The sequence below is a fragment of the Salvia hispanica genome, chromosome 4 (assembly GCF_029641045.1).
Source record: "Salvia hispanica isolate PSC_SH4W2 chromosome 4, Shi_PSC_v1, whole genome shotgun sequence".
NCBI classification, from domain to species: Eukaryota; Viridiplantae; Streptophyta; class Magnoliopsida; order Lamiales; family Lamiaceae; genus Salvia; species Salvia hispanica.
The window spans coordinates 58,305,594-58,328,629 of NC_142695.1; the positions used below are offsets into that span (position 1 = coordinate 58,305,594).

Below are 23,036 nucleotides of genomic sequence, written 5' to 3' on the forward strand. Positions count from 1 at the left end.
TCGGGATGTAGTACTTCAAATCATTAGTAAACACATTTTAAATTTACCGAAGTTTCAAAATTTACAAACAAATTACTCAACCAAGATGGATAGAAAATGTCCATTAATATCACAAATTGATTATTAAGGAAAATGGTCACTAATAAAGAGGTCCCAAATCGATAATTACAGTCAAAATATAAATATTTACAAATGTAATTGCTACTTTTTCTTTTTCTTGAAAAGAACAAACATGTTAAATAATGCACAGATCAGATCAGACATAGGGAATTACAAATAACAGAAACAAAGAAAAGAAAAGGGACCATAATCTGACATCCAATGACCACTAAATCTGACAACAAATAATACACACATTATACATACACCAATTAATCATCTACAACAAACTGACATGCTTCTGAAGAATAAAATTTGATGATTGGCTGATAATCCAAAAAAATAAAAATAAAATGAAATTAAATCAAATAAACACTCTTCTCCCTAATAATTAAGCCAAGAAAAGAGATTTTTCCTAAGCCCACAAAAATAAAGAGCTTTTTATTTGTAAACTTGATTACTCTTCGGTTCACAAAGGCTCCTCTTTTTTGGTAGTGCTTGAATCCTGCATCAAAGATAAAATTAATTGTAATTATTTCAAAATTGGGTTTATGTTTATCATACATGTGCGACATAAATATATGTACCTTAGAAATTAATTAATGTGTGACATAAATATATGTCAGTTGACTGCTAGTTGTTCTTGCTCAGCATTATCAGCAAGTCTTGATGGTGAATTTGGAATTATGTCATTCTCCAAATTCTTCATGTTTTGTTGGTAATATATTTGCCTCAGTCTCTCAATTTCCCTCTTCAATGCTTCTTGATGAGCTACATTTTTGGAAAATAAAAATTAATAATTCAGTATAACTAGAATTGGGCATCACAAGAAATAACTACTCAAATAGGTGTGAGTGTATAATCATATTATGAATATGTAATAAGTAAAATACTACTACTACTACTTCCCAAGTGTAATTAAATTTATGTACTACTAATATCAAGAAATGTATTTTGGTGGATAGAAGTGCAGAGGGATTTGTGCTGTCACATTTATTATAGGCATCTATCCACTAACAAATGTGTATATCAATAGTCCAATTATTGCAAGAGTTTGGAATCTAGAGAAAAATTGCTATTGAATTATTTCTTGGCAAAGAAAGTAAGACTAAAGAGTTACTGGATTTATTTTTGGTTACCTCTTCTACCTTGTTATATAACTAGTATTTTTAAAAATCTATATTTGTGTAATTAATAATATTGACCAAGAAAGGAGATTGGATTATTCTCCCATGTTGAGGTTCTAATACCACATGCATGTGAAGAACCACAATTGGAGAATTACACTTAATTTTTAATGATTTTTCCCACAAGGGAGACACCCAATTCAAAATAGCAAAAGAATTAGGGTTCTACTCCACAAGCTACAATTGAAGCATTACATTTAATTTTTAATGATTTGATTCTACCACATCAAAAATTATATTCTGGATCCGTCACTGTACATAGTTACAAAGTAGTGTAGATTAGGTATATATATATAGAAGTTATAAATTAATAGTAGTATTTCATGAAAGTAAACTTCATTTTGAATAAAATCATATTTATCTAATGTAAGCTATATGAATAATAAATTTATACTACTAATCCAAAAATGAAACACAAAAATGTAGATATCAATGAGATGAGAATGGAGAAAATAATTAAGACATGATATCATGATCTATATCACAATTTAAAATTCCTAACAATTTGTATGAATAAAGTAATTAATTAAACAGGAAACTTACCATCTTTGAAAACTTTATCTTGAGCTAAAGCTGCGATTCTTTGCTTAAGAACACTGTTGTCAACATTTAGTACGAGGCGTTGGTGGTCCAAATAAGCTACTCGTGGTGATAACACTGAGACTTCAGCCTAAATTAAATTCACCATTTCAATAAATATATATATTCAAATTATAGACACCAAGAAAAAAATAAATGTTTGATTCTCACTTGAAGTGAAGTAACGCTGCGCTCAAGCTCAGATATATACTGCAATTTTCTCACTCTTGACCTTTGTGCTGATTGCCGATTGGCCAAAATCCTGAAATTGTGCTCAAAATTAGACATATTTTAGCATAGTTTTAATTACATGCATTATACATACATATAGGAGTATATATAATACGTGGCAGTGTGTGTTTGTGTGTGTGGAAATGATGATTAGTTTACCTTTTGATCCGCTTTGGATCGGCAATCCTCTCGCCGGAGTTATCCGCGGCGGCGGCGTATAGGCCGTCGGCGTCCTCCTCGGGCTCGCTCTTCGGGCGGACCCGAGGCCGGGCCGGGTCGTCGTCGGACGGGGACGAGGGGTTCGACGCGGGGCCCGCGGCGGCGGCGCCGCCGGCGCCGTCGTCGTCGAACATTGACATGAGCTGGTCGTCGTCGAGCCCCTCGAACCCGTCGGCGCCGATGCCGATGGTGGAGGAGTTCGACCTGCGGCACTCCTCCGCCATCGGGGCGTCGAGGAAGGCGATCGAGTCGCTCATCGACCGCTTGTGGGACCCGCGGCGGGCCGGCGAGAAGTCGAGGAACTCGTCGACCCACATCGGGTTGTTGTTGTTGTTGCTGTGGTGGTGGTGGTTGATGGACAAGCCCTCCATCTTTTGATGGGGGGAGAAATCACCCCAATTTGGAGTGATGGTAGGCACTTTGGGAGGTAATTGAGCCATGATGCCTAATTTTCTTTTGCTAGGACCAAACTACAACATGTCAACATGAATGGCCTTATATATACACAAGTCCCACATTCAAAAAAAGAAAGAAAAATTCATTTTCTATCACATTTACTATATTCCAAGAAAAGAAGATAGACATAATAACCATCTCTTTAATACCCCCTCTGTTCACCGTAAAATATCACAGGTTGACTCGATACGAGTTATAAGAATTGTAAAGAAAAGTTAGTGAAATATGAAATATACGTTTATATATTAGATTTATAGTAAAATGTGAGTGATATAAATATAGTTGGACATGAAATCTATCAATACAGTACTCCCCCCATCCCACAAAAGATGTCACACTTTCCTTTTCAGTTTGTCGCATAAAAGATGTCACATTTCCCTTTTTGGAAAAAGTTCTCTCTCACGTGAATATAAAAATTATATTTTCTCTCTCCATTTAACACACAAAACAAAACCTCCTAAAATCTCGTGCCGTCCCACAAGTGTGACATCTTATGTGGGACAGAGGGAGTAAAAAAGTAAGTATAACAACTATTAATAGATAAAGTAAAAAAAAAAACCAGTAACAAGTAATGACTGACGAATCAGAGAGCTCATTTCCAACTAATAAGTCAGAAGTTCGAATAACCAAAGAATTATGAAAAATTAATTTTAATCATTTGTGTAATTAAAAAACATCATCATCACATTCACTACTCTATAATTCTATAATCTTTCAAGACAAGTATTAAAATTAATTTATCAAAAAAACAAGAATTTCTTACTGTCTATAGAAGTGGGGTCACATGGGGGGAGAAGATTAGGACAGCTATCAACAGCTTAGGGGGGTAGGGTTGGGGTGTTGAATCCCAACGGTATGAGTGAGAGTTGTTTATTAACTAAACAATTGAGTGGGAATCAGAAACCACGTGCCCTTGTGGTTGTGCCCTCCAGCCCTTATTACACTCTTCCTAATTTCATACACATTTAATTTTCAGACAACATTCTCTCTTTGTTCATATCATCTTCTTTCCTTTCTTGGTGGCGTTGGATCAATCTTCTATCAACATTTCATTCAAATTCATCACTGTTGGATCAATCTTGTGTCTCTAAGTCGAATTTCGTTCTAAGTAGTGCTATTCGATCATATTATGACTGAACGTATAGTAGTTTCTATCTCAATCTATGAGAATAAGATGAGAATTTGTTTTAACGCCTAACATAATTTAAGTAATTGATTTGTAGCATTATTTTTGTTGGAATCATTCAGTTTCTGAAGCTACAACGGCTAACTTCAGGTAGTGCGGTAGCTCTGTCCTAACTTTTAAAGTGACGATTTTTGCATTGACTCTTCAACTTTATCCTATCTTGACTTTATCGATGATTTTTTGTCCATCCTCACAAGGTGCATTTATTGAATTTGCCATTGATTATCAACCATACTAATACAACATTTTTTTTAGAATAATTACCCTAAAATGAATATATTTAGTCCTAAATTTGGACAATCACGACAGGGGGATATGAAATCTAAGTCATTATAGTACTATATATCAAAGGTTGTTACTAAAGTGAACCCCAACATGGTTTTCGTACTACTTATTGCTTCTGAAGATTCTAATCTGATTTTGTTTGGTTGAAATCCCAAAAAATGCCAACGAATTAAATATACTCATTTAAAAAGAAAAAAAGAAAAAAGAGGATTGGACGCTCTCTTATTGTAGTACCAAAGAGGTAACTTCATCGTGGGTGACGAATTTTAATCATGTAATTTTGTCAATAAATCATATCAAGCTGGTATTTTCTTTCTAATTCATTCAAAATTAAAAATGACGAGCATTGTCAAGATTATGTTAATATACAATTAGCATAGTAATTGTTATTCATATTCCCCCATCCTCTTCATTTTTTTATATGCCTATAGAAAGCCTAGGATCCAATATTAAAAAATAAGAAAATATACCATTACAAAGAATGTCAAATACATGAATATATAAAATTATCTTGACACAAATAAAATTAAAAAAAAAAACAATAACAACCAGTAATTAATCACAAAAAAAAGAACAAAAACACAACACAGCATAACCAAGGCACAAATACCCATCCTCTTAGTAACCGTATAAATATGTATATACAACACAACATAATCAAAATTCAAAACACAAATACTCATCATCTTAGTACACATAAATTTTACTCCCCCCGTCCCACATTTGGAGTCACATTTAGTTATGGCACGGGTTTTAAGGAATTAGTGTAGTGTGTAATTAATGAAGTGAAATGGTGGAATGTGTAATAAATGAAGTGAGTTGGTTGAAGGTGGGTCCCTTTTTGACTTTTTGGTTTTTCATTTTTGTTTTGGTTTATTTTAATGTAGATAATGACATTTTGATGAACAATGAGGTAAAATTGTATGACCAAATATGAAAAATTCTAAATGTAACTTTAAAACTGGGACGGACTTTTATGGCAAAATGTGACTCCAAAACTGGAACGGAGGGACTATATACTACTACAACACGACATAACCAAGACACAAATATACACCCTCTTAATAAAACATGTAAAGATGTAGATATATCTTCAATTTGAAGCTTGGCAATAGTACGTGGGCAATATAATGAAGAATGAAGGAGAATTCTAAACCCACTAGGGTGCAAACTTTATTGCATAATGAACCACACCACCACTTTGGCTGTCATAAAAAGGAATCACGATCATGTGCATACAATTCTTGGAACTCTACTTTGGACATAGGTAATGGCTGATTAGACTAATGCTGGAGGTGTGAGATCCTCACGTTTGCCATATCATACTATATATATTTTGGAACATATACCATGTGTCAAAATGACATTATATTGGAATACTTTATTAAATTATGTATTTTAATTTCGTGTTTTATTCCCCCCAAATTATGATAGAAATTCATAATTCCATAAAGCAATTAATGATAGAAAAGGTGCCAATGAGACTTATTCTCTCGGATATGTGATATTGTTGTAATTTTTTTTATTTGTCCAAACCCTTCAAAGTGAACAATAGAGAGATTAATGTTTTTTTATGATCAGATTGAACTGGTTCTCTATTAATTAACTCAAATTTAAAACCAAAATATATTATTGGACCAGTTAAATTTAGTCCACAATAGACGACCTCAATGTTTCATTTAAAACTAATTGTTGATAAGAGAAGTGGCATATAAGACCTTTATAATAGTTTCAATTCTCTCTTTACATCAAAGTAAGATATTGTAAAATTTATTTTCATTTGTCAACTATTAATTCTATCTATATAATATTAGTGGAACATGTAATGACCCATAGTTTTAGTGTTTTATAAGAAAATGTCTCAACCTTAGGACAACTGAAAAAAAAAAACACCTGACATTTCATTTTTCGCTTAAAATATTTTGGAAAATTTTCTGAGATATTTCTAAGCGAAAAATAAAGTGAAAAATTGGTAAGTTTCATTAAAACGTTAAAATAATGGGATAAAATTGAATATTTACACACAATTATGTCATTAGTGATCCTTCATGTTATTTATTTTGAGCCGAAATGAAGAAGACGCGTATTCTTAATGATTGAGGGAAGATTCCTGATATTATTTAATTTAATAATTGAGAAAAGAAGAAGAAAATGTTGGTAATAGAAGATGGAAGAGGGTATTTTTGGATGGATGAGCTGTGGAAAGTGAAGGGTATTAGAAAGGATAATGTCTACCCATGTGAAATGTTTACTTTGGCTACAAACTAAACCCACATGTAGGGCAATTCTCTCTCCATATTATATAGTAGGAATACTATTATTTCTCAACACCAATCCAACATCATATTATCTCGAGATTAAGTATCAGACTCTATCTATTTGACTAAACAACATTCATAAGACTCAATCTGATAACAACATTCACCGCTCTATCTATCTAACTAAACAACATTCATACGACTCAATCTTATCCGATTCACCGCTCTATCAATCCAACTAAACACCATTCATTAGACTCAATCTTATCTGATCCATCAAAATGAACATCAAACAGAAAATTTAGGTGACATTGTGTATGGTAACGGGTCACATTATGTACACTTAATAGAATAGAATGGAGGAAGAGCTAAGAACTAAGTAGTTGGGTGATTAGTTGCTCGGGTCACATCTCGATCAAATTTTATTAAAAAAATAATACTATATATAGGCTGATAAAGGACATACATTCTGTGTCTATCAATGGCTATATATATGCATCTTAAATCTTTGTTCAAATTCTCCTATAGGCATAGTATTATAATGGTATTAAAACTACTTTCATTACTCCATATATGGGAGATATTTGAATAATATAATCAAATAGAAGTGTTATGTATAATAAAAAAATTGAAGACTGAATTACATTCCAAAATAATCATGATAAATGATCAGAGATGCAAAATTTCCTTCGATATTATTCAAGATTAACTTGTCCCGAGATTGCCCAAGATTGAATTGACTCGAGAATAATTTAATAAGAGGATAAGGTTAACACCTTAGAGTCAATAATATGCAAAATTGCCTTCAATATTCAAATAAGTATTTCAGTTGTCAAACGAATAATCTAACCTGAAAAGTCAACTTTTGAGATTTCCCTAAAATTAGTATTTTGTACTAATAATCTAATTGCATATGAAATTTAAACACGAAAGAGAATGAAGAAATTTATACACAACTCAACATATATCAAGCATGAACTACACACAAAGGAGACACGACAAACCACTCAGCAAACAGAAAAACAGGGCAAATCAGACATGAACCAAACAGAATTTCCCACCAATATACGTATACTTGTCACAACACCTATATCATGCAAGAGTTCAGAAGCCAAACCTCGAACCGAACTCTCACTTCCTCGAAAATCCGCCTTGGCTCAAAAATGAAGATCACTTCACCTGTGACAAGAAACAGCATGTTAGCCATTGTGCTCGTGTGCGTTCTGCGCAGCGTTTGCACAGACGCGAAGCCAACGGGGGAAGTAACGGTGATGGAGAGGAGATACAACACCTGGCTGAAGCAACATGGGAAAACATACTATAGCAAGGATGAATGGAACATGCGATTTGGAATCTACCAGTCTAATCTTAAGTTCATAAATTTTGTAAACGCGCAGAATCTTTCTTACACACTAACTGACAATGAGTTTGCAGACATGACAAGCTTTGAGTTCCAGACCACCTACTTGGGTTATAAGAGCCGAGGGCGTCAGCTACCAGACAATCAGCAACATAGCTTCGAAGTCGATAACCATGCTGTGCCATCTAGCATAGACTGGAGGAGGAAAGGTGCTGTGTCAAGTATCAAGAATCAAGACTCTTGTGGTACAAAACATTTTTCTTTTTGTTCATGCATTTTCTAGAACAAAGCTATCTCAACATACACACACTTCACATGCTGTTTTTTCCTCGGAAAAATTGCCGGGAATAAACCACAAAGTTTGGTTAATCCCGCAACTTTAAAAAATGACCGATTATTATATAATAACTTTGACATTTTTCTCAATTGTCCCATAATCTCATATTTGGGGAAAATTATGTATGATCTGGCACACAGAAAATACTATGTGCACAAAACGTCTAGCTACTTAGATAATGTCATTTAATACACCTAGTCAAGCCAAGTCTTTAATTTTTACACAAGTACATGTCACATCAATAAATTAAGACACGTAGCACGCCCTGAATTTTTAAAGTTGCGGGATTGACCGGTAATTGACCAAACTTTGTGATTTTTCTGGCAATTTGCACATTTTCTATTCTAAGACAAGGATTGAAAACCCTTTCATTACAGGTAGTTGTTGGGCGTTTTCGGCGCTAGGAGCAGTAGAAGGAATCAACCAGATCAAAACGGGGGAATTGCTATCATTGTCCCCACAAGAGCTTGTGGACTGTAGTTTAGGCATTGATAACCATGGTTGTAGAGGTGGAATCATGGAAAAAGCGTACGAATTCGTGATGCTAAATGGTGGCATAAGTTTAGAAGCAGACTACCCATATAAAGGGAGACAGGGCATATGTAACCCAATCCTAGCAAGAAAGATAGCAGCAAGCATAACCGGCTATGTTCGAATACCTGAAAGGAACGAGACGGCCATGAAAGCTGCAGTGGCTCGTCAACCAATTGCAGTAGCCATTGATGCCAGCGCATCCGAGTTTCAGCTGTACGCTGATGGAGTATTCACCGGATCCTGCGGGAAAAAGCTTAACCATGGGGTTTTGCTGGTGGGCTATGGCGAAGATAAGGGTGTGGGGTATTGGATTGTGAAGAACTCGTGGGGAATTGGTTGGGGTAACAAAGGATATATGAAACTGCATCGTGGATCTTCTGACAGGAGTGGTGTTTGTGGCGTTGCCATGGAAGGCAGCTACCCTGTCAAAGATTTCTGAGGTATCTAGCCGTGTTGGAAGGATTTGTTTCAAAATGACTATGGATGCTCAGAATAAAGTTCATAACAATGCTAGCCTATTTTAAGACATTTATTCCTAAATTTGTTCAGACATTATTCAAAATGCAAATCTCTGTATCTTGGTATAAATAAAAGTCAATGTTTTAGCATTTAGTAGCTTTTCAATCTTTCTACATATGTCTTAAACCTCTAGTAGCCTTTTGCAACGAAGACGTTAGCTAATTAAATTCACATTCCTAAAGTTCAAAAATGATGCTTAGATTGACTGGTTTAAATATGTAACAGACAATGATCTCAGATAGTTTTCCTATCTGTTTGAAGAAATTCATTACATCTGAACTCAGAATACACTATGATACTAACGAGACAATGTGGTTAATTGGAGAATGCGAGTAATGAAACCTTGTGTATAACAGCAACAGAAAGGCCTTGAGAATCTGCATTCGGCTCAAATGGCTCTTTGACATCTGGAATCACTCCACAGTCCACATCTTGTGTTGGCGAAAAGTTCCATCTTCTGTCCACCACTCTCAGGAAGTAATAAGTGTGCGGCGAAAGCAATTATTTCCTCTGACATCAAACTGTAGGGTCATGGCACCAAAATCATCACTACCATGCCAATTCTGTGAAAATGACTGAACTATGTATCACCAGTTCAAGGGAAAAAACAACCACATAGAAAATCGAGCCAGAGCAAAAACTTAGATATCAAACTAACGAACTTGAAAGATGGATAAAATATACCATGATTGAAGAGTTATATATTAAAAACATATGCAAGTCGGCCAACTATGTATGAAACCATAGTTTAAGTCACCAAAAATCAGGTCATTCACTTGAGAAGAAAACAAGAACTCTGGGTGTACTGCCTGTATTTTTATAGTAGAATTTGCTAGCCGGACATGCAGAAGTTTTTACATGACAAACTTCATTCTGTACTAAACTCAATATATCGACCTATAAATGGAGAAGTTAAAAAAATCTTATGCAACCAAAAAACATCATCATCTCCCATCCTCCCCTCTCTTATAGCATAGCTTTTCAAATACATCAATTATCTCTTCTATTTCCATCTCTCCTGGTGTAAGTATTTACAACATTACGAATGTCTATAGTGAGGAAACATGTAGAAACCTTGATCTGCAATACCTAATGTACCTTTCACACTATCCTATTAAATTAACTTAACATTTACACACATCTTCTTCATATTCATACAAAACAACAGCTCAAGTAAAGCAGCCAAATCTCTACTTGAACAATGAACATACAATGAAGTTTGGTTCAATTTCGTAAAATTAAAATCCTAAAGCAAGCAATCAGCTCAAATTCATCAGAAAGCCATCGCTGTCCCTATCTGCAACTCCATCTAATCCCGAATTCTCAACACATTTGAGCTAAAATGCCACAACTGATAATTTTCTACCGCAAATCCAACGCTACACTAATGATTTTCAACCTTAAATACTGAATAAACCAAAATAAATTACTCAAAAGATAGAAATCGTAAATATACCATGCTCATCAGTGCCATCAGCGCAATCGGAGAATCAATCATCAGCTCCGCATCGTAGTAAATCTACTTATCTACAGCTCCATTCCGATTCATATATTTCACAGTGCAATATTTTTTCAATAATAGAGAGGAGAGAGGTTTTTTCAATATTTCAAATGTTAACCCACGAATTAAACGTGAGGCCCATTAAGAAAGTGATAGATATTTATACACCCACCAAGCCCATTAAGGCCCATACATAGCAGCCCACTACAAACTTGAGGCCCATTAAACGTGCCTCGATTATTCAGATTGCGGATTTTGACTTTGACCGTCCATATCAGGTGAAACGTTTATTTTATGAAACTTGTGAAAGTTTAGGCAAATTGCTTTTAAAGTCGTAAACTTTCCACGTATTATGACTTTATTAGTAAATTTAGTCATGAATTTTATTGAAGTGTGTAAATTTCTCATTTCATCTGATCCAATAGATTTCCGATACAAACTTATCCTACGTGACACGCCGAAAGCGTGACTTGGCAAATGACAGATTTAGGGTTCAATTCGTATTGTGGATTTAATGCTACTTTTATGCTGAATTCGATATGTATGTTTTCATTTGTTCTACTTGTATGTTTGTGACAAGTCTAAGGCTTAGAGATAGCAAAGATAGAAAAGAAACAACCAGAACTAGTGGAGTTTTGCCGAGTCATGCATCTGGCGTGCCACGTAGGATAAGTAAATGTGTCGGAAATCTATCGGGTCGGGTCAGATGGAAAATTTAGACATTCCGGTAAAGTTCATGACTTCTTATGCAACATTTAATGTTCACGGGAAAAACCAAACTATTGTGAAAGTTTATGACTTTACAGGTAATTTGCCTTTTATAAAAATACTCCTTCCGTCTCAAGATAAGTGAAGCACTTCTTTTAGACACGTGATTTAAGAAATTGATATTTAAATATCAAGTGGAGAGAGTAAAGTATGAAGGGAAAAAATAGAAGAGTGAAGAGAGAATAAAGTATGTGAAAAAATAAAATAACAGAGAAAATTTTTGACTAAAATAGAAAATGACTCACTTATAGTTAAACATCTCAAAAATGAATATGACTCATCCCTCTTGAAAAGGAGAGAGTATATGTTATTTGATTGCGTATAATTATTTAAATTATGAAACTATTTTAATTAAAAAATAATTATAACTAATTATTATATAATTATTATTTAAAATTTAATTTTATAAATCAAACCTAATATATATTTAACCATAATATATAATTTTAAACATCATATAAGAACTACAACTACTAACAAAATTTAGGAGGTAAAAGTTTGTCGGGTGCAATTTGCACATTTAAAATGCCCAAATGGATGTGGATAAGATCTTACACGTTTACATTCAACAGAATGGTCTAGCACGCGTTTCTAAACAATTTTTATTGGCAATATTTTTCTTACAACGTAATGTTTAATAATACTATTCCACTACAAAAATTTAATAAATTGACTAGTAAAGTTAAAATACACATTTTTTATATTTGTAGATAACTATTGCCTCTACGCTACGCAACAAAAATAAACACTCTTACGACGATTACTATTGATTGGAATAGGATAGGTCATACTAAAAAGCAATTCAATTTAATGAAATTAACTCCAATCCTAACCTACTCTTCTACTTGTATCGTTAGCTTAGACAACTCTAATGCCTATATTTCCCTATTAATTATACTCTCCGTCCCATAGAAATTGGCTCTTTACGGTTGATACGAATTTTAATGCGTAATTTGGTAAGTAAGAAAGAAAAAAAAAATAGTTGAAATTATGGAGTGGATGGTGGGCCCATAAATGAAAAAGTAAAAAAGAAGGAGAAAAAGGTTATCCTAAATGGATATGTGACCTATTTGTATAGGCCGGACGAAAAAGAAAATATGGTCAATTTCTATGGGACGGAGGGAGTACTACATTCGTCAGATATCATATTTTATTTTCAGTTCGTCCCACTCAAAATGTTTATTTTCTGAAAATAAAGCTCTATCTCGTCTCTTTATTAAAATATTTAACTACATTTTTCTTTTCTACTTACTCTACCTCACCATTACTCCTAAAATTATGTGTCACTCGTAAATGTGGACATCTTGATTTTTGAGTGGGACGAAGAGAATACTGTCGAAGGTTCAATCGGGCTTGAAATTGGTTGCATTGCGAGATGCGGGACCGGATATTTAATCGATTTTAATTACTCCCTCCGTCCCACATTTGGAGTCACTCATTGTTATGGCTCGGATTTTAAGAAATAGTTGAAGTGTGTAATAAATGAAGTGAAATGGTGGAGTGTGTAATAATGAAGTGAGATGGTGGAGTTAGTTGAAGGTGGGTCTCTTTTGACTTTTGATTTTTGTTTTGATTTATTTTAATGTAGATAATGACATTTTTATGTAATTTTGATGAAGAATGGGGTAAAATTGTATGACCAAATATGGAAAATTCTAAAAGTGATTCTTAAACTGGGACGAACTTTTATGGAAGTGACTCTTAATCTGAGACGGAGGGAGTATAAAACTTCCTATATTTAATTATACAATTATTTAACTAATGTAAATTTAAGTTAGTTATTTCAATTTATAAATGAAAGGAAAAATATAGAAGTCTGATTTGTGTTTTAGGTGGTTGGGGGATATAATTTTTAAAATGGAAATAATTAATAATTCGATGCATTACTATTGCACATTTCAAGAAATTTTGATGATGACATAAATCCACCAATATTTTAAGCGAAGAAACAAAAACGACTAAATGAAACTATAAATCTCCTTTTTTACTTCAAAATCTTCAATTCAATTCAATCCGATCACAATCCGATCACAATCAATGGAGAAAGCGAATTTCAGAACCCGAATTCTAGCCAGGCACCTCCAAAATCACGCCGGCGAATCATCATCCGCCGCCGTATCGCGGTCGCCGTGCCTCAGCTACGCGCCGCCGGAGGCCTCGGCGGCGTCGTTCGACGTGAGCTCGATGCGGAAGCTGATGGACGGGCACAATTTGGGGGAGCGCGACTGGCTGTTCAATCTGATGGTGCAGAGCAAGGTGTTCAACCCGAGGCTGCGGGGCGGGAAGGTCTTCGTGGCGCCCGATTACAATCAGTCGATGGAGCAGCAGCGGGAGATGACGATGAAGAGGATCCAGTACCTGCTCGATCGCGGCGTGTTCGAGGGGTGGATGACGGGGAAGGGATCGGAGGCGGAGATGCGGAAGCTGGCGCTGCTGGAGGTGATCACGATCTTCGATCACTCGCTCGCGATTAAAATTGGCGTTCACTTCTTTTTGTGGTATGTTTGCTTGCTTTTTCCGATTTGGTTTTGGTGAAATTTACGAGGTTTTAGCATTTGTGGAGAATTTTGATTTTGCTCTGTTTAGGTGGAAAAATAGGAAATAGTATGATTACTGTAAGTTAAGCTGATTGTTTATAGTTGCATTGGGTGAAATGGTGAATCTGAATTAAGTAATCTTAGTTTATGTGTTAATTGCTTGTGGAGTTAAGAAGAAGAGGTCATTTCAGAAGTTCTCAATTGTTCTATCCGACCTACTAATTTATTTTTTGAGTTTATGAGCTTCAAAACGGCGTCGTTTAGTCCTTGGCAATATACGTTTGTGCCACTATTCATCTACATCGCCGAAGTTTTACATGCGTGCACCAATTTAGCATCGGATTTGTATGGAAAAAATCGTCTTTAGATAGTTGTGAGAAAGGTGCGGAGGTGCAGAAAACTCAATATCGTATTTGTCTGGAAAAAATGTCGTATAGTTGTGATTTTACTGGCGATTAACCCTTGGTTTATAGACCGGAAATGAAAAAGGGAGTGAATTTCAAGATTTTTGTGATTTGCTTGTTCTTGACACATTGGTAGTGCTATTTTTAAGAAGGGAAAAATGGTAACTAGTGTTGCAATGGTGAACTTGTGTTGGAATGTTTTTTTGTGGTTCATTTTGTGTATTAAATGTCTCTTTTATTCTACTGTGATTGATCTGTTCATTCATTAGAGAAAATTGTTTGAGGTTTATGTAAGTGTTGGTGGTTCAGGGGTGGTGCTATCCAGTTTTTCGGTACAAAAAGGCACCACGATAAGTGGCTGCGCGCCACAGAAACTTACTTGATGAAGGGATGCTTTGCAATGACAGAGTTGGGACATGGAAGTAATGTATGTCAGTAGAATATTGATATGCAGCTTACTGATTTGAATTGTTATCTTGAAATCTTGAGGCGTTTGGATTCCATGTGCTTAGGTTCGAGGCATAGAGACGATAACCACGTATGATCCTAGAACCGAAGAGTTTATCATCAACACTCCCTGCGAATCAGCTCAGAAATACTGGATCGGTGGAGCAGCTAACGTACTAATTCAGGCTATCGCTTAGACTTTTTAACATACCTCTGTTTAGCCTAACAAGGTCTTCGTTGGATGATTTTACAGCATGCAACGCACACAGTGGTCTTCTCGCAGCTCAACATTGAGGGCAAGAATGAGGGCGTCCATGCGTTTATCACCCAGATTAGAGATGCAGATGGCAATATCTGTCCCAATATCCGGATAGCTGATTGTGGACATAAGATTGGTTTGAATGGTGTTGACAACGGTCGAATATGGTAAAAGAAGCCCCTTCTCTGTTGGATATATGTTCCCTTTCCCCAAGTAATTTTTGTCTCAGACCTTGGTGTTCTGTATCTTCAGGTTTGATAACGTTCGCATACCCAGAGAGAATATATTGAACTCCGTTGCTGATGTTTCTTCTGATGGAAAATATCTGAGCGCAATAAAGGACGCTGACCAGGTTAGGGTCGATAAGTCCATTTTATGTGTGCTTCAGTCTAAACACCATAAGATAATGTTTACTGCTTTGAAAGTTTAAATGAGAGCGTGCTCTTGATCTTCTTTAAAAGGACCGTCGGTGCCCTCATCAAACCTCTTCTTTGTAATTGTTTCAGTTTTCTTTTGAGTAACACGTGAAACGAAAGTGCTATATTAACGCTCATTAATACATGCAGAGGTTTGGTGCATTCATGGCCCCTTTGACATCCGGACGTGTTACAATAGCAGTCAGTGCCGTTTACATGGCAAAGGTGACTTCTATAAGGAGTTCGATTTTTGTTCCAGTTTGCACCTATTTCTTCAGTAATTTGATGACTTGGATTTCTTTCAACAGATGAGTTTAGCTATTGCCATAAGATATTCATTGACAAGGAGAGCATTTTCAATCACACCGAATGGTGCTGAGGTTCTTTTGCTCGACTACCCTAGTCATCAGCGCCGCCTTCTGCCTCTTCTGGCAAAAACGTAAGTGTTGCAAATACTCCCTCTTCCGAACCAATATATGGTTTCCAACACAATCTGTCTCTCGGGTGCTGCAGATATGCCATGAGCTTTGCTGGCAACTACTTGAAACTGCTCTATGTTCGGAGGACTCCTCAGTTGATCAAAACACTCCATGTAGTTTCAAGTGGCCTCAAGGCAGCACTCACGTGGCACAACATGCGAACTCTTCAAGAGTGTCGGGAGGCGTGTGGAGGGCAAGGGTTGAAGACAGAAAACCGTATTGGTCAGCTGAAAGCTGAATATGACGTGCAGTCTACTTTCGAGGGTGACAACAATGTCCTTATGCAGCAGGTATGCGTAGTTCACTCGTTAGTGATATTGTTTATAAATTGTGTGGATAAAACTTGTCAACGAAGTTCAGACAACTGAGGAAAGGTGTATATCACTTCGCGCAGGTTAGCAAGGCACTGTTAGCAGAGTACATCGCAACTAAAAGGAAAAACAAACCGTTCAAAGAGTTAGGTCTCGAACACATGAACAAACCTAGCCCTACAATTCCCTCGCAACTTTCGTCTTCCACAGTGCATAGCTCGCAGTTTCAGGTATAGAGATCTTGCTTTAAATAGATTACTCCCTCCGTCCCACCATAGTTGAGTTGGTTTCCTTTTTTGAAGCATTTAAGAGTTTAACTTTTCATCTATAACAGAATGATATCTTCTGCTTGAGAGAAAGAGACCTATTAAACCGATTTGCTGCTGAAGTCTCCAAATACCAAGCTCAGGGAGAAAGCAAAGAGTCTGCATTTAACGCGGTAATAAATGATTTAGCAAACACGAACTGCATAACCTCGAGCTCTGATCCCGTTTCTAACCCGTAGTGTCTACCTTTCTTCTGCAGAGTTATCAGCTCGCTGAAGATCTGGGAAGAGCCTTCACCGACCTCGCAATCTTGCAGACTTTCGTGGAAGCTGAGAACAGCGTGACAGACGCATCCTTGAAGGTATGTCATGTCGTCTTCTAAGTTTAACATCAACTCTACTATAGAACTTCATGTTCGTGTCAATCTGCATGAATCCTGAAGCATTCGTAAACAATGCAGAATGTGTTGAGTCTAGTGAGGTCGATGTACGTTCTGGTCACGTTGGATGAAGATCCTGCGTTCCTCCGGTACGGCTACTTAACAACGGAGAATGCTGCAGTTGTGAGGCAAGAGGTTGCTAACCTTTGCAGCGAAATCCGGCCACACGCGCTCGCGTTGGTGGAATCCTTCGGCATTCCTGACGCTTTTCTGAGCCCTATCGCGTTCGACTGGGTTGCAGCTAATGCGTGGTCGGGGTCTCAAGACTAGGTTAGGCGCGCGATTGGCCTCGTCTACGAAGCTTACTACTCGAATCGAGACTATATGTATGTGTGTGTAAAACTATTCATGAGACTAAATAAAAGAAAATGTTTTCAAAGATTGTATATTCTCATCTCTTGTATATTCTTGACTCTTGGAATCACATGGATTTGAAAAAAAATTGCTTTTCTATATAGCAGGAGTGGGAGCATACATATCTAATTTAAAATTAGAAAGATGGCACACTTTTTTTTTTTTTTTTTTAATAAGATATACTCATTTTTTTTTTGCATTAAAACAAACTCAAATTATTTTTTTCAGAGTTTGGGTTATAAGTATAAGTAGATAGTGAAAATTCTTTTAGTCTAGAGTTTGTTATAAATATAAGTAGATAGTGAAAATTCTTTTAGTCTAGAGTTTGATGTAAATAATTGAAAATAAAATCAGTAATGTGATAAATATTTTTATGTGGATCTAAAAGTAAAACTATATACTTTCTCCGTCCCATAAAAATACTATATTCGGGATAGTACGAATTTTAATGGATAATTGGTAAGAGAAGAATAAAAAAAATTAATTGAAATAATAATATTAGTGAATGAAATCTTTAAATAATAAAATAGAAAAAAAGTTTAATAGTTTTAATACTCCCTCCGTCTCGGATAATTCGACCCAGTATTTCATTTCGGACCGTCCCACATAATTTGTCCCACTTCACTTTTACTATTTTTGGTAGTGGACTCATATTCCACTAACTCATTCATACTCACATTTTATTATAAAACTAATACTTTAAAAGTAGGATCCACATTCCACCAACTTTTTCAACTCACTTTCCATTAGATTTCTTAAAATCCGTGCCGGGTTAAAGTGTCCCGAATTATCTTAGACGGGTGGAGTAATATAGACTAATTCTAAGAGCGTCTCCAATGACGGACGTCGCGGTAGGACGTCGCCGACGTCCGACCGGACGTCCGCCGTAGTGAAGAAGAAGGGCGCCCACGCCCGTCCGCCCCACGTCCTACCTGACGTCCGCCACTGGGCGTGAGTAGGACGTCGAGGTCGGACGTCCGACCAAAAACTATTTATTTACTTTTTTTTTTATTAAAAAAATTCTATAAATACAGCTCATGTCGAAATTTTAATTCTGTAAATTTTAATTTTAATTGTGAATTTATTAATTTTATTGCGGGAAGTTCTAGTGATATGTGGTATGAATTTTGTGTGGGAAGTCCTAGTGGGAAGGGCGCCATCAGAGATCTGTTAGGGAATACGAAAAAGGAAATTTAGTTACACCTAAATCTACGTCATTTTCAACAAAGAAACAAAACAACTAAATGAAACTATAAAAACTCCTTCCAGTTTCACCAAACTTTCAAATTCAATCCATTCCATTCCAAATCACCGCCAAATTACATGGAAAAAGCAAATTTCAGAGCTCAAATTCTAAATCGTCACCTCCGAAATCACACCCTCGCCGCATCCTCCGGCGCCGCCGTATCACGCTCGCCGTGCCTCAGCTACGCGCCGCCGGAAGCCTCCGCGGCGTCGTTCGATGTGAGCTCGATGCGGAAACTGATGGACGGCCACAATTTGGGGGAGCGCGACTGGCTGTTCAGCCTGATGCTGCAGAGCAAGCTCTTCAGCCCGAAGCCGAGGGGCGGGAAGGCCTTCGCCGCGCCCGATTACAATCAGTCGATGCAGCAGCAGCGGGAGATGACGATGAAGAGGATCCAGTATCTGCTCGATCGCGGCGTGTTCGAGGGGTGGATGACGGGGAGAGGAATTGAAGCGGAGTTGCGGAAGCTGGCGATGCTGGAGGTGATTAAGATCTTCGATCATTCTCTCGCGATTAAAATTGGCGTTCACTTCCTGTTGTGGTATGTTTGTTTGCTTCTCCGATTTGGTGATGTTTATGTAATTTAGCATTTCTGTGAAGAAAAATCCGGTAATTTTCTCTCTAATAGTGAAATGAACCGATTCAGTAAATTTTGTGTTATTTGACCATTTTATGTTGTTGGTACTAAACATTATCTTTTGGATTTTTTAGTCCTGTACATATGAAAATTTGATCATTTTGGTCTTCCGTCAACGTTTCCGTTAAAAACTAGCGGTCAACAGATTTAATCCCGATTTGACCAAATTAAACTTTTAATTCTGATTTTTTACTCCCTAATTAATTTTCTAATTATTTTTATAAATATTCTTTTAAAATTAGAATTAAATAATATGTTTAGGGTTCTTATTTCTTCAGCATCCGGTCGATTTCTAATTTTAATTCTAATTTTAAAAGAATATTTATAAAAATAATTAGAGAACTAATTAGGGAGTAAAAAATTAGAATTAAAAATTTAATTTGGTCAAAATCGGGCGTTGCGGTTAGTTTTTAACGGAATAGTTAGTTCAGGACCAAAATGATCAAATTTCCATTTGTTTAGGACCGAAAAATCCAAAAGGTATCCGTTCAGGACAAAAAAATCCAAAAGATAATGTGTATTACCAAAACGTAAAATGGTCATTTGTTCAGGATCGATGTTGGCCTATATTCTTTAATTTTTAACAAGGGAAATTAAAGATGTATTGTTGGAATGTTTTTGTTACTAAATTTTGTGCGTTAAATGGTTTGATTTTGGTCTTTTATTTAGTTGTGGTTGATGTGTTCATTCATTTGAGAAAATTGATTGAGGCTTATGCAAGTGTCGGTGGTTCGGTGGTTCAGGGGTGGTGCGATCCAGTTTTTCGGTACAAAAAGGCACCACGATAAGTGGCTTCGCGCCACGGAAACTTACTTGGTGAAGGGCTGCTTTGCAATGACGGAGTTGGGGCATGGAAGTAATGTGTGTATGTAGAATATTGAATTGAATTGTTAATCTTGAAATCTTGAGGCATTTGGATTCCATGTGCTTAGGTTCGAGGCATAGAGACGATAACCACGTATGATCCTAGAACCGAAGAGTTCATCATCAACACTCCCTGCGAATCAGCTCAGAAATACTGGATCGGTGGAGCAGCTAACGTACTAATTCATCTAACAAGGTCTTTGTTGGATGATTTTATAGCACGCAACGCACACAGTGGTCTTCTCGCAGCTCAACATTGAGGGCAAGAACGAGGGTGTCCATGCTTTTATCACACAGATTAGAGATGCGGATGGCAATATCTGTCCCAATATCCGGATCGCTGATTGTGGACATAAGATTGGTTTGAATGGTGTTGACAACTGTCGAATATGGTAAAAGAAGCCCCTTCTGATTCTGTTGGATATATGTTATCCTCTCTTGCGTCCCGAGTTATATTTGTCTCAGGCCATGGCACTCTGTATCCTCAGGTTTGATAACGTTCGCATTCCCAGGGAGAATATACTGAACTCCGTTGCTGATGTTTCTTCTGATGGAAAATATCTGAGCGCGATAAAGAACCCGGACCAGGTTAGGCTTGATAAGCCCGTTTTATGTCGGTTGTTCAGTCTAAATACCGTAAGTTGGTGTTGATTGCTCTGAAATTTAAATGAGAACGCTCTCGATCTTTCTTTAAAAGGTCCGTTCGTGCCCTCATCGAACCTCTTCTGCTTAACTCCCAGATTCGTGTTAGATTGACAGTGCTGAATCTCTCATTGGCACCACGTAGCTTTAAGTAGTGTGCTGTGGTGATCTAGATAAATTTTTTGAGTAACGCGTGAACCAAATATTATATTGACGAACATCAATACGTGCAGGGGTTTGGTGCATTCATGGCCCCTTTGACATCCGGACGTGTTACAATAGCAGTCAGTGCCGTTTACATGGCAAAGGTGACTTCTATATGGAGTTCGATTTTTGTTCCAGTTTGCACCTATTTCTTCAGTAATTTGATGACTTGGATTGATTTCTTTCAACAGATGAGTTTAGCTATTGCCATAAGATACTCATTGACAAGAAGAGCATTTTCAATCACACCGAATGGTGCTGAGGTTCTTTTGCTCGACTACCCTAGTCATCAGCGCCGCCTTCTGCCTCTGCTGGAAAAAACGTAAGCGTTTAAGTATGCAGGATTACTTCCTCTTCCGAACCAATATACGTTTTCCAAAACAAGCTCTGCCTTTCGTGTGCTGCAGATATGCCATGAGCTTCGCTGGCAACTACCTGAAACTGCTGTATGTTCGGAGGACTCCTCAGTTGATCAAAACACTCCATGTAGTTTCAAGTGGCCTCAAGGCAGCACTCACGTGGCACAACATGCGAACTCTTCAAGAGTGTCGGGAGGCGTGTGGAGGGCAAGGGTTGAAGACAGAAAACCGTATTGGTCAGCTGAAAGCTGAATATGACGTCCAATCTACTTTCGAAGGTGACAACAATGTCCTTATGCAACAGGTATACGTAGTTCTACTTATTCGTGAAAGTGTTTATGACTCGTACGAATGAAAGTTGTCAACGAAGTTCAGACAACTGAGGAAAGGTATATATCACTTCGCGCAGGTTAGCAAGGCACTGTTAGCAGAGTACATCGCAGCTAAAAGGAAAAACAAACCGTTCAAAGAGTTAGGACTCGAACACATGAACAAACCTAGCCCCACATTTCCCTCGCAACTTTCATCTTCCACAGTGCATAGCTCCCAGTTTCAGGTATTGAGATCTTGCTTTGAATAAATCACTCCCTCCATCCCACCATCGTTGAGTCGTATTCCTTTATTTTGAAGCATTTTAGAGTTTAACTCTTAATCTGTAACAGAATGATATTTTCTGCCTGAGAGAAAGAGACCTTTTAAACCGCTTTGCTGCTGAAGTCTCTGAATACCAAGCTAAGGGAGAAAGCAAAGAGTCTGCATTTAACGCGGTAATGATTGATTTAGCGATCATGACTCGAGTTTGATTCTGTTTCTAACCCATTGCGTGCGAATCTTTCTCCTGCAGAGTTATCAGCTCGCTGAAGATCTGGGTAGAGCCTTCACCGACCTTGCAATCTTGCAGACTTTCGTGGAAGCTGAGAACAGCCTGACAGATGCATCCTTGAAGGTACGTCATCTATGTTTAACCCGACTCAAGCTCGTGTGTGTGAATCTGCATGGATCGTGAATTGTTCATGAACACTGCAGAATGTGCTGAGCCTAGTGAGGTCGATGTACGTTGTGGTCACGTTGGATGAAGATCCTGTGTTTCTCCGGTATGGCTACTTAACGACGGAGAATGCTGCAGTTGTGAGGAAAGAAGTTGCAAGCCTTTGCAGCGAAATCCGGCCTCATGCTCTCTCCTTGGTGGATTCCTTGGGCATTCCTGACGCTTTTCTGAGCCCTATCGCGTTCGACTGGGTTGCAGCTAATGCTTGGTCGGCGTCTCAAGACTAGGTTAGGCTCGCGATTTACCTCGTCTACAAAGCTCATTGCTCTGGTTGAGACTCTATGTATGTGTGTGTAAAACTATTCATTAGACTAAATTAAAGGAAGTGTTTCCAAAGACTATTTTCTTGACTTTTAACTCTTAAGGTGGTGTTCGGTTTCCTAGATAAAATGATGCTAAGATATAATCTAGGATTGAGTTGTGAGATATTTTAGTCATAGGGGGCTAACTATGACTAATTATCCCATGATTATTCATCTAGGATGAATCTCTTGAACCAAACACACTACAAATTTAATCTCGGATACAATCTTGCAAACCGAACACCCCCAAGTAGATAATTTGTAAATATAATACTCCTTCCGTCCCGCCTCAGATGACACGTT

The 23,036-nt window shown here is 37.1% G+C and overlaps 4 protein-coding genes and 2 long non-coding RNA genes across 6 annotated transcripts; 3 read left to right on the top strand and 3 right to left on the bottom strand.

Moving 5' to 3' along the window:
• Positions 1-312: 312 nt before the first annotated feature.
• On the bottom strand, positions 313-3,088 carry LOC125195590 (basic leucine zipper 61-like). The gene is made up of 5 exons (XM_089070197.1): positions 2,256-3,088; positions 2,037-2,127; positions 1,830-1,956; positions 687-870; positions 313-604 (listed from the first exon to the last, which is right to left on the bottom strand). Exons 1-4 carry the CDS (start codon positions 2,753-2,755, stop codon positions 722-724), a joined length of 867 nt encoding a protein of 288 aa, XP_088926323.1. The 5' UTR covers positions 2,756-3,088; the 3' UTR covers positions 313-604; positions 687-721.
• Positions 3,089-7,419: 4,331 nt separating this feature from the next.
• LOC148929719 (uncharacterized) lies at positions 7,420-8,381 on the bottom strand. Its single transcript, XR_016137737.1, has 2 exons — positions 7,967-8,381; positions 7,420-7,679 (listed from the first exon to the last, which is right to left on the bottom strand). It is a non-coding gene; the product is annotated as an uncharacterized LOC148929719 (long non-coding RNA).
• Positions 7,595-9,343, top strand: LOC125193331 (cysteine proteinase COT44-like). Its single transcript, XM_048091101.2, has 2 exons — positions 7,595-8,105; positions 8,575-9,343. The coding sequence occupies exons 1-2, from the start codon at positions 7,595-7,597 to the stop codon at positions 9,168-9,170; spliced, it is 1,107 nt and encodes a 368-aa protein (XP_047947058.1). The 3' UTR covers positions 9,171-9,343.
• Positions 9,344-9,427: 84 nt separating this feature from the next.
• On the bottom strand, positions 9,428-10,853 carry LOC125193332 (uncharacterized). The gene is made up of 2 exons (XR_007171565.2): positions 10,707-10,853; positions 9,428-9,813 (listed from the first exon to the last, which is right to left on the bottom strand). It is a non-coding gene; the product is annotated as an uncharacterized LOC125193332 (long non-coding RNA).
• A 2,613-nt stretch (positions 10,854-13,466) lies between these two features.
• On the top strand, positions 13,467-17,463 carry LOC125194316 (acyl-coenzyme A oxidase 3, peroxisomal-like). The gene is made up of 12 exons (XM_048092476.2): positions 13,467-14,017; positions 14,770-14,887; positions 14,973-15,080; positions 15,161-15,333; positions 15,419-15,518; positions 15,733-15,807; positions 15,891-16,021; positions 16,096-16,351; positions 16,456-16,602; positions 16,707-16,811; positions 16,898-16,999; positions 17,099-17,463. Exons 1-12 carry the CDS (start codon positions 13,557-13,559, stop codon positions 17,345-17,347), a joined length of 2,025 nt encoding a protein of 674 aa, XP_047948433.1. The 5' UTR covers positions 13,467-13,556; the 3' UTR covers positions 17,348-17,463.
• Positions 17,464-18,754: 1,291 nt separating this feature from the next.
• LOC125194315 (acyl-coenzyme A oxidase 3, peroxisomal-like) lies at positions 18,755-22,751 on the top strand. Its single transcript, XM_048092475.2, has 12 exons — positions 18,755-19,218; positions 20,058-20,175; positions 20,247-20,354; positions 20,398-20,570; positions 20,667-20,766; positions 21,054-21,128; positions 21,216-21,346; positions 21,432-21,687; positions 21,793-21,939; positions 22,046-22,150; positions 22,228-22,329; positions 22,410-22,751. Exons 1-12 carry the CDS (start codon positions 18,755-18,757, stop codon positions 22,656-22,658), a joined length of 2,028 nt encoding a protein of 675 aa, XP_047948432.1. The 3' UTR covers positions 22,659-22,751.
• The last annotated feature ends 285 nt before the right edge of the window (positions 22,752-23,036 follow it).

Excerpts from the sequence above, each read along its gene's own strand:
- LOC125193331 (XM_048091101.2), top strand. The coding sequence starts at position 7,595 with ATGCAAGAGTTCAGAAGCCAAACCTCGAACCGAACTCTCACTTCCTCG. Across the intron at positions 8,106-8,574 it reads CAAGAATCAAGACTCTTGTG|GTAGTTGTTGGGCGTTTTCG; the intron begins GTACAAAACATT and ends CTTTCATTACAG.
- LOC125194315 (XM_048092475.2), top strand. The coding sequence starts at position 18,755 with ATGGAAAAAGCAAATTTCAGAGCTCAAATTCTAAATCGTCACCTCCGA. Across the intron at positions 20,355-20,397 it reads GGATCGGTGGAGCAGCTAAC|CACGCAACGCACACAGTGGT; the intron begins GTACTAATTCAT and ends ATGATTTTATAG. Across the intron at positions 21,940-22,045 it reads TGCATAGCTCCCAGTTTCAG|AATGATATTTTCTGCCTGAG; the intron begins GTATTGAGATCT and ends AATCTGTAACAG.
- LOC125195590 (XM_089070197.1), bottom strand. The coding sequence starts at position 2,755 with ATGGCTCAATTACCTCCCAAAGTGCCTACCATCACTCCAAATTGGGGT. Across the intron at positions 1,957-2,036 it reads GCAGCGTTACTTCACTTCAA|GCTGAAGTCTCAGTGTTATC; the intron begins GTGAGAATCAAA and ends AATTTAATTTAG. Across the intron at positions 871-1,829 it reads AGATAAAGTTTTCAAAGATG|CTCATCAAGAAGCATTGAAG; the intron begins GTAAGTTTCCTG and ends CCAAAAATGTAG.
- LOC125194316 (XM_048092476.2), top strand. The coding sequence starts at position 13,557 with ATGGAGAAAGCGAATTTCAGAACCCGAATTCTAGCCAGGCACCTCCAA. Across the intron at positions 14,888-14,972 it reads AGTTGGGACATGGAAGTAAT|GTTCGAGGCATAGAGACGAT; the intron begins GTATGTCAGTAG and ends CCATGTGCTTAG. Across the intron at positions 17,000-17,098 it reads TGACAGACGCATCCTTGAAG|AATGTGTTGAGTCTAGTGAG; the intron begins GTATGTCATGTC and ends TAAACAATGCAG.